The sequence below is a fragment of the Gordionus sp. m RMFG-2023 genome, chromosome 4 (assembly GCF_954871325.1).
Source record: "Gordionus sp. m RMFG-2023 chromosome 4, tfGorSpeb1-WG-v2, whole genome shotgun sequence".
Lineage (NCBI taxonomy): Eukaryota > Metazoa > Nematomorpha > Gordioida > Chordodea > Parachordodidae > Gordionus > Gordionus sp. m RMFG-2023.
In genome coordinates, this window is record NC_088778.1 from 17,651,990 (window position 1) to 17,663,205 (window position 11,216).

Below are 11,216 nucleotides of genomic sequence, written 5' to 3' on the forward strand. Positions count from 1 at the left end.
ATTAATTAATGGATGGACAGAGAGTGAAGTGGATAAATGAATAAGGAAGCCTGATGGGAGGGAAGTATATAGTGATAAAAGGTTGGGACCTTTTAGGGGACCTAGAGATGATTCTCAGGGACGTAGAGGGGAAATAAAACCCAGTTTTGATTCGAGAGTGAGAGGAAGAATGAATTGTTATAATTGTGGAAGACAAGGACATATGGTCAGAGATTGTAGGGAGGCAAAGTGTTTCGAATGTGGTAGATTTGGTCATATAGCCCCTTATTGTCCAGGAAAACCAGAGAAATTAAGATGCGCGGGTTGCGGAAGATTTGGTCACAATAAGGAAGAATGTAATACGGGAAATTATAATACTCGGGGAGGTTTTCCCCAGAGAGTAATGGGACCAAATACTCCAACTGTGCGAACCATTGAGGATGCCAGAGTTGAGGGAAGAGGAGTATTTCCGGAGGGAGTTGAAGATCAAACCGTGGAATGTTTCCGATGTCGAGAAAGGGGACATGTGGCAAGGGATTGTGCTAATTTGTGACTATATGATGGTAAAAAAAATGATACATAGGGCCAAGAGAGTGGGTTATTGGAAGGAAACATAATGTATTCACGAAGAGAAAGAAGTATAATTGGGAATGTAAGGATGATACAAGATGATTTAATAAATGATCCTTGTCCTAGGGTAATAATAGACTTCAATGGGAATAGGGTACCTATGCTATTTGACACGGGAGCAGCTATTTCAGTAATGAGTTATGCGAGATATAGGAGTATTTGGCCCGATGGAATGATAGCAAATGAAGGCTTGAGAATACGACAATTCGATTGGTCCCAAATAGTAGTAATGGGAAGAGTGGAAATAGAGGCAATGACGGAAGGAGGGATAGAGGTTTTAGACTTATGGATTATTAATAGGAGAGTAGAAGCGGTATTGGGGTGGGATTGGATCACCCGGATTAATCCATGGTATAGTTTTTGGGGGGTATTTGCATAGGGAAGTATTCGTTCAGATGGTGAGTGATGATACAGATGGGAGGAGGACATATGAGGACGTGGAAGTATTGCCCGGAATTGAGAACATGTTCAATTGGGAGCGGGAGGGAGCTGAGGAAATGAGGGGAGAAATTAGGAGTGGAGGTCTGGGAGTAAGGATTAGGAATGAGGGAATCAGGAGAGATAATCATAGTGGAGAGGTAAGCAGAGAGTGGGGAAGGGAAATGGAAAGGAATAATTTTATAGGAGGGATTGGAGCGAATAAGTTTAAGGGGGAAATAAGAGCGCATAATCCTAAGGGGAAAATAGGGAATAATTACAAGGGGGAAATAGTGGCGTATAATTCCAAGGGGAATAATTCTAAGGGAGAAATAGAGGCGTATTATTCCAAGGGGGAAGTAGTGGCGAGTAATAGTGAAGAGGAGATGGGGGCAGAAATTGGTACCAAGGAAGGGGGAAAAAATAATTGTAAGGGGTGGGGGGGGGGAAGGAATTACGAGGGAGAATTAGCAGTGGGGAGTTATGGGTATGCGAGTAAGGAAAAGGACAGATACTGGGAGGGGAAGATCCAGGAGACAATCTATAATGAAGCGAAGAGCGGGAAAGGGAAGTTGCAGGATAATAATGAAAATATAATTTAAAAAAAATGACAAAGGAGCATCCGAGCCAAAAAACGGCATGTGGGAACCGGGAAGGAGAGTTGGAAGTAGGGGTGGGACCAATACCAATATAATATTGGTTTACAATACCAATACCAATATAAACCAATATATATTTAAATATTGGTATTGCTTTTACAACCAATACCAATACCAATTACCTAAATATATTGGTTTTGATATATTGTTTAAATACAATTTTAACCAATACCAATATTAAAAATAACATAATTATTTGGGTTTATCGTGGATAATTATATCGTGGTATTTTTTTTACTTTCATTGCAAAAACTGATTACATCTGTTATTTCTTCCAATACTACTGTGATATCAATATTTCTGTTATTTATAATTATAGTTTATTTTCATTATGGAAGTAAGTTTTCTATATGATATCTATCAATTTTATCTATTAATTCATTTAGGATATTATAATGAATGAAAACCAAATCGAGTTAATAAATATAGATAATGATGTTGATACTAATAATAATAGCGATAATGAACAAGAAGAATCAACGATATCTAATAAAAGACGAAATACAGCAAAAATCTGGGAATTTTATACTAGTTGTGATAACAAAAAAAGGCTAATTTGTAATAAATGTAAAAAAGAATTATCTACTTCCCAATTTTGGAACCTCAGGATTATGGACACATCTTAAATCCATCCACCCAACTTTATATAAGAAATGTGAACAAATAAATAATGGCAGTAAAAAAATTAACACCATAAAATCATTTTTAATTAATAATGTAAATAATAAAGCTAATTTAAATAATTTAATTATGGACTTTTTTATTCAAAATAATTTAGCCTTTTCATTGGTTGAAAATGAGTCATTTAAAAATTTAATAATGCAACCCCTCATTAACATTAATTTCTAGAAAAACACTTAAAAATAGAAATTATGAAACATTATCATAGTTCTTTTATCAATTTAAAATCTATACTTTCTAAAATTACTTCTAAATTTTCTTTAACAATGGACATTTGGTCCTCTCCAAATAAAATACCCTTTATGGGCATAACCATTCATTATATTGATAATGATTTTAAATTAATTAATCATTTATTAGATTTTATTCCTTTTAAATCAGCACATAATGCTATTAATATTTATAATATTTTTAATTCTGTATTAAAAGTAAAATTTGAAATTGATTTTTTTGTATTACATTAGATAATGCTAGTAATAATTTAGCATTTCTAAAAATTTTAAAACAAAAAGATAATTTTGATAATGTGTGCAAATGCTTTTGCCATATTATACATTTGGCTGTCATGGCTGCATTGGAACCCTTAAATACAACTTTAAAAAAAATAAGAAATTTTTAAAAAATTTTGAGACTTTCTATATCTAAATTTAATAAACTCGAAAAAATATATCTTGAAAAAAATCCACACTTATAATTTCCTCACCCAATCTTGGATATACCAACACGTTGGAATTCAACATACCAAATGCTTGTAAGAGCAATATTGCTCAAACCCTATTTGACAACATATACCAATCATTTATAAAATACCAATCAAGAAAATTATATTAGTGCCTTAGCCTGGAATAATATAGAAATATACCGAGAATTTTTGGAACCATTTAATTTTGGTACAGAGATGGCCTCATGTGCTAATACTCCAACAATTTCAACAATTATTCTTTTATATTCCAGTATTTTTGAGCATGTGGAGAGTTATAATAATAATCCTAATGCTATTTTAAAGACAGCTTCTTTTGCTGCCTTAACAAAACTTAATAAATACTATAATTATAATACACACCTCTTTATTATTTCAACAATGATTGACCCAAAATTTAAACTATCAAGTCATTTATTAAAGCATAATAATATGCAAACTCTTATTGGATATCTTACTAATGAATACAATCTTTTTAAATAAATAATAACAATTCAGCGGAACTTACAAATGAAGCACAAAATAACAAAAAATTATCCTTTTATGACAAAATTTATCAGGTGAAACCTCATAATAATAACAACTTAGAAATAAGTAAATACGTAGATGAAGCCACAATTTCCAATGATACAAATCCATTAGATTGGTGGAAATTAAATAAAAATAGATATCCAGTATTATCAAAAATTGCTAGAGATTATCTAGCAATTCCGGCCACCTCATCTAGCTCTGAAAGGGCTTTTTCAGAAGATCGGTATGTTATAACAGACCAACGTTGTTCATTAGATGAGCGTACTATACAAGCTTGCCTGTGCCTAAAAAGTTGGATGCGCATTAGTGTTGTTAATCGGCTTATCCGAGTCGGCTCGAACAGAGCTCAACCAAATTTTGGGTCGTTTTTTTCGACTCCAACTCAAAGTATTGGTCGTTTTTTACGACTCCGACTCAAAATTTGGGTTGTATTTTTAGACTCAAACTTAAAATTTGGGTCGTATTTTTCGACTCAAACTTGAAGTTTGGGTCGTATTTTTCGACTCAAACTTGAAGTTTGGGTCGTATTTTTCGACTCAAACTTGAAGTTTAGATCGTATTTTTCGACTCCAACTCAAAGTTTGGGTCGTTTTTCTGACTCAGACTCAAACATCGGGTCGTTTCATTCAATCAGACCCAAAATATGGATCTATTTTTTAAAGACGACTTAAAGTTAGGGTTGCTTTTTTTCACCCCCTAACCCAATATCTAGATCATTTTTTTCGACCAAAAGTCAAATAACATTTAGTATATATTAATATTATAGGCGGGAAAGTTACTTAAAGCTTCTTTAAATTATAATGCTCTGATTAACTATTCATCATAGTTATATTTTAAAATTTTTAAGTGAAGATGTACCATAGAAAAGTGCCATTTGTCATGATGGTTATTTTTGAACTTTTTTAAATGAAATAGATAAAAATATATATTGTAGACATGTTAAATCAAAATTTCAGTGATGATGTACCATAGATAAGTGGTAATTGTCATAATCGCTATTTTTGAACTTTTTTGAGTTTTTTTAAAGCAAATTGCTAAAAATATATATTCTAAACATGTTAAATTAAAAATTCATTGGGGATGTATCATAGATAGGTGACAATTGTCATAATCGGTATTTTTGAACTTTTTCAAATTTTTTTAAAGGAAATAGCTAAAAATATATATTCTAAACATGTTAAATTAAAAATTCAGTGAGGATGTATCATAGATAGATGACAATTGTCATAATCGCTATTTTTGAACTTTTTCAAATTTTTTTAAAGGAAATAGCTAAAAATATATATTCTAAACATGTTAAATTAAAAATTCAGTGAGGATGTATCATAGATAGGTTACAATTGTCATAATCGCTATTTTTTAACTTTTTTGAGTTTTTTTAAAGCAAATTGCTAAAAATATATATTCTAAACATGTTAAATTAAAAATTCATGAAGATGTACCATAAAAAAGTGACAATTGTCATAATCGTTATCTTATAACTTTTTTAAGTTTTTTTTGACATAATTGGGCTAAAATAAGTATTACTAACATGTTAAAATAAAACTTCAGTGAAGATGTATCATAGATAGGTGACAATTGTCATAATCGTTATTTTTGAACTATTTTCAATTTTTTTAAAGCAAATAGCTAAAAATATATATTCTAATGCATGTTAAATTAAAAATTCAGTGAGGATGTATCATATATAGGTGACAATTGTCATAATCGCTATTTTTGAACTTTTTCAAATTTTTTCAAAGGAAATATCTAAAAATATATATTCTAAACATGTTAAATTTAAAATTCAGTGAGGATGTATCATAGATAGGTGACAATTGTCATAATCGCTATTTTTGAACTTTTTCAATTTTTTTTAAAGGAAATATCTAAAAATATATATTCTAAACATGTTAAATTAAAAATTCAGTGATCTATGGTACATCATCACTGAAATTTTGATTTAACATATCTACAATATATATTTTTATCTATTTCATTTAAAAAAGTTCATAAATAACCATCATGACAAATGGCACTTTTCTATGGTACATCTTCATTTAAAAATTTAAAAATATAACTATGATGAATAGTTAATCAGAGCATTATAATTTAAAGAAGCTTTAAGTTACTTTCCCGCCTATAATATTAATATATACTAAATGTTATTTGACTTTTGGTCGAAAAAAATAGTTCAAAAATAGCGATTATGACAATTGTCACCTATCTATGATACATCCTCACTGAATTTTTAATTTAACATGTTTAGAATATATATTTTTAGCTATTTCCTTTAAAAAAATTTGAAAAAGTTTAAAAATAGTGATTATGACAATTGTCACCTATCTATCATACATCCTCACTGAATTTTTAATTTAACATGTTTAGAATATTTTATTTTTAGATATTTCCTTTAAAAAAAATTGAAAAAGTTCAAAAATAGGGATTATGACAATTGTCACCTATCTATGATACATCCTCACTTAATTTTTAATTTAACATGTTTAGAATATATATTTTTAGCATATTTGCTTTAAAAAAATTCGAAAAAGTTCAAAAATAGCGATTATGACAATTGTCACCTATCTATGATACATCCTCACTGAATTTTTAATTTAACATGTTTAGAATATATATTTTTAGCTATTTCCTTTAAAAAAATTTGAAAAAGTTCAAAAATAGCGATTATGACAATTGTCACCTATCTATGATACATCCTCACTGAATTTTTAATTTAACATGTTTAGAATATATATTTTTAGCTATTTCCTTTAAAAAAAATTGAAAAAGTTCAAAAATAGCGATTATGACAATTGTCACCTATCTATGATACATCCTCACTGAATTTTTAATTTAACATGTTTAGAATATATATTTTTAGCTATTTCCTTTAAAAAAATTTGAAAAAGTTCAAAAATAGCGATTATGACAATTGTCACCTATCTATCATACATCCTCACTGAATTTTTAATTTAACATGTTTAGAATATATTATTTTTAGATATTTCCTTTAAAAAAAATTGAAAAAGTTCAAAAATAGGGATTATGACAATTGTCACCTATCTATGATACATCCTCACTGAATTTTTAATTTAACATGTTTAGAATATATATTTTTAGCAATTTGCTTTAAAAAAACTCAAAAAAGTTAAAAAATAGGCATTATGACAATTGTCACCTATCTATGATACATCCTCACTGAATTTTTAATTTAACATGTTTAGAATATATATTTTTAGCTATTTCTTTTAAAAAAATTTGAAAAAGTTCAAAAATAGCGATTATGACAATTGTCACCTATCTATGATACATCCTCACTGAATTTTTAATTTAACATGTTTAGAATATATATTTTTAGCTATTTCCTTTAAAAAAAATTGAAAAAGTTAAAAAATAGCGATTATGACAATTGTCATCTATCTATGATACATCCTCACTGAATTTTTAATTTAACATGTTTAGAATATATATTTTTAGCTATTTCCTTTAAAAAAATTTGAAAAAGTTCAAAAATACCGATTATGACAATTGTCACCTATCTATGATACATCCTCACTGAATTTTTAATTTAACTGGTTTAGAATATATATTTTTAGCAATTTGCTTTAAAAAAGTTAAAAAATAGCGATTATGACAATTGTCACCTATCTATGATACATCCTCACTGAATTTTTAATTTAACATGTTTAGAATATATATTTTTAGCTATTTCCTTTAAAAAAATTTGAAAAAGTTTAAAAATAGTGATTATGACAATTGTCACCTATCTATCCTACATCCTCACTGAATTTTTAATTTAACATGTTTAGAATATTTTATTTTTAGATATTTCCTTTAAAAAAAATTGAAAAAGTTCAAAAATAGGGATTATGACAATTGTCACCTATCTATGATACATCCTCACTTAATTTTTAATTTAACATGTTTAGAATATATATTTTTAGCTATTTGCTTTAAAAAAATTTGAAAATAGTTCAAAAATAACGATTATGACAATTGTCACCTATCTATGATACATCCTCACTGAATTTTTAATTTAACATGTTTAGAATATATATTTTTAGCTATTTCCTTTAAAAAAATTTGAAAAAGTTTAAAAATAGTGATTATGACAATTGTCACCTATCTATCATACATCCTCACTGAATTTTTAATTTAACATGTTTAGAATATTTTATTTTTAGATATTTCCTTTAAAAAAAATTGAAAAAGTTCAAAAATAGGGATTATGACAATTGTCACCTATCTATGATACATCCTCACTTAATTTTTAATTTAACATGTTTAGAATATATATTTTTAGCTATTTGCTTTAAAAAAATTGAAAATAGTTCAAAAATAACGATTATGACAATTGTCACCTATCTATGATACATCCTCACTGAATTTTTAATTTAACATGTTTAGAATATATATTTTTAGCTATTTCCTTTAAAAAAATTTGAAAAAGTTTAAAAATAGTGATTATGACAATTGTCACCTATCTATCATACATCCTCACTGATTTTTTAATTTAACATGTTTAGAATATTTTATTTTTAGATATTTCCTTTAAAAAAAATTGAAAAAGTTCAAAAATAGGGATTATGACAATTGTCACCTATCTATGATACATCCTCACTTAATTTTTAATTTAACATGTTTAGAATATATATTTTTAGCTATTTGCTTTAAAAAAATTGAAAATAGTTCAAAAATAGCGATTATGACAATTGTCACCTATCTATGATACATCCTCACTGAATTTTTTATTTAACATGTTTAGAATATATATTTTTAGCAATTTGCTTTAAAAAAACTCAAAAAAGTTCAAAAATAGCGATTATGACAATTACCACTTATCTATGGTACATCATCACTGAAATTTTGATTTAACATGTCTACAATATATATTTTTATCTATTTCATTTAAAAAAGTTCAAAAATAACCATCATGACAAATGGCACTTTTCTATGGTACATCTTCACTTAAAAATTTTAAAATATAACTATGATGAATAGTTAATCAAGCATTATAATTTAAAGAAGCTTTAAGTAACTTTCCCGCCTATAATATTAATATATACTAAATGTTATTTGACTTTTGGTCGAAAAAAATGATCTAGATATTGGGTTAGGGGTGAAAAAAAGCAACCCTAACTTTAAGTCGTCTTTAAAAAATAGATCCATATTTTGGGTCTGATTGAATGAAACGACCCGATGTTTGAGTCTGAGTCAGAAAAACGACCCAAACTTTGAGTTGGAGTCGAAAAATACGATCTAAACTTCAAGTTTGAGTCGAAAAATACGACCCAAATTTCAAGTTTGAGTCGAAAAATACAACCCAAATTTTGAGTCGGAGTCGTAAAAAACGACCCATATTTTGGGTTGAAGTCGTTTTTTTCGGCTTGAACTCGGGTCGAAGTCGAAAAAAACGACCCAAACATTGAGTCGGAGTCGAATAAAACGACCCGAGCTTTGGGTCGGGGTCGCGACTCGCGGCGTTTTAACAACACTAATGCGCATGCAAGATTCTTCTTAAATACATAAAATTATTTTCTCCTCTTATATTAAAATTATATCATTCTTTTGCATTATATTTTGTATAAATAGAGAGTTATGTTACATTTTTAGTTTATTTTGCTATGTTCTTTGTGATAAATAAAATGGTTCAAAATCAATACGTTTATTATTGTTGATACAAAAAATGCATGATTAAATCAAAATTTTTTATATTCACATCACCTAATAAATTCCTAGTTTAAAAAAGAATTTGAATTCAGTAAAATTTTGAGAGTTGGTTTTGGTATCATGATTTTTTTCCCCATGTTTATTTAAAATTAGAAATTAAGGGTTTTATAATCACTATTTTTATTCTTTTAATTAGTAATTTGAATTTAAACCAATACCAATATAAACCAATAGTTACCAATATAAACCAATACCAATAGCAATACCAATACAAGAAATAGAAAATATTGTTTAAACCAATACCAATATTTTAGACCCAATACCAATACCAATACAATATTTTGTTAATATTGGGTTTTTACTATTGGTTCCCAGCCCTAGTTGGAAGTAATCAGGATGCAGGAGGGAGTAAGAAAATTGGTGGATGATTATCAAGAAATTTTTGACGAAGAGTTGGGCTGTTTAAAAGATTACGAAGTAGATATCAAATTAAAAGAGGGATGTGTACCAAAGTTTTGTGCTTTGAGGTGAGTACCGTTTGAATGGAGGAAGGATGTCGAAATGGAATTGGATAAATGGGTACAGAAAGGCATCATATGTGGTGTGGAATATAGTGAATGGGCAACGCCGTTAGTGCCTGTAAAAAAAGCTAATGGTCAACTACGCCTGTGCGCTGATTTTCGAGTGTCTCTAAATCCCTGGGTCGTAGAAGTTAAATATCCTTTACCGAGAATTAAAGAAATTTTAGCGAATTTGAAGGGAAGTGTATATTTTTCAAAAGTTGATTTTTCCAACGCGTACTTGCAATTGCGGGTAAAATCAGAAGTAATAAAGTTGTTAACCATTACTACTCCCAAGGGGTTATTTGCGTTTTGTAGATTACCTTTTGGATTAAGTGTATCCGCTCCGATATTTCAGAGGACTATGGCTGCGGTTTTTCAAGGGATGGAAGACGTATTCTATTATATGGATGACGTAATGGTAATGGGGCGAACTCCAGAACAGCATGAGCAAAGATTGAAGGAGGTGTTCCGAAGAATTAAAGAAAAGGGTTTGCGGGCCAGTGCCGAAAAAAGCGTGTTAGGAGTGACGGAAGTCGTATATTTGGGACATAAAATAACGGGAAAAGAGGTTAGACCGTTGGATAAAAATATGACGGGAATTGCGAATATGTTGAGGCCGAATAATAAAATTGAGGTTCAGGCTTTTTTGGGAATGGTAAATTACTACCACCGATTTGTAGAGGGATTCGCTCAAATAGCTGCGCCATTATATACTCTGCTAATGAAGGGTGAAAAATTTGATTGGAAGAAGGAACAAGTGATTGCATTTGCAGAATTGAAAGATAGAATTGGAAGGGAGCCCATTCTTATGTGCTTTAATAACGAGTTGGAGGTGGTGTTTGCGGTAGATGCATCGATTAAAGGAGTAGGTGGTGCGTTATTGCATTATATAGATGGGATGGAAAACCCGGTTTTGTTTTTCTCGAGAATATTCAGAGCCGCGGAAACAAGGTATTCCGTGATTGAAAAGGAGGCATTGGCTGTTATATTTGGACTGACGAAATGCCGTGAGTATTTGATTGGGCGTAGGTTCGTGATATATACAGACCACAAGCCGTTAGTACACCTGTTCAAAAAGGATAATAAAGAACTGATGCTGTCGCCTCGGTTACAGAGATGGCTCTTATTTGTGGGAAGTTTTGATGTACAATTGAAATATCGACGGGGAAAGGAAAACTGTTTACCAGATATTCTTTCTAGCTGTGGAGCTGGAGAAGAAGGATATGAAATGGTTCAAGAGTATATAGAGGAGGGAAAGGAGCAAGGACTAATTAGAGCAATGGTCAAAATGGCCAAGGGAGGACCGATAACATGTGAATAACTTATAAGGGCAACTCTAAAGGATCGTGAATTGACTCGAATTAAGGCGTGTATAAAGGGGCGTAAACCTTGGAGCGACGGAGATAA

The 11,216-nt window shown here is 29.7% G+C and overlaps 1 protein-coding gene across 1 annotated transcript; it reads left to right on the forward strand.

The window, feature by feature from the left end:
- The first annotated feature begins 202 nt into the window (after positions 1 to 202).
- Positions 203 to 532, forward strand: LOC135928687 (DNA-binding protein HEXBP-like). The gene has a single exon (XM_065465143.1). The coding sequence runs from the start codon at positions 203 to 205 to the stop codon at positions 530 to 532; it is 330 nt and encodes a 109-aa protein (XP_065321215.1).
- The last annotated feature ends 10,684 nt before the right edge of the window (positions 533 to 11,216 follow it).

What these genes read in the sequence shown, in the direction of transcription:
- LOC135928687 (XM_065465143.1), top strand. Translation starts at nt 203, where the DNA reads ATGGTCAGAGATTGTAGGGAGGCAAAGTGTTTCGAATGTGGTAGATTT.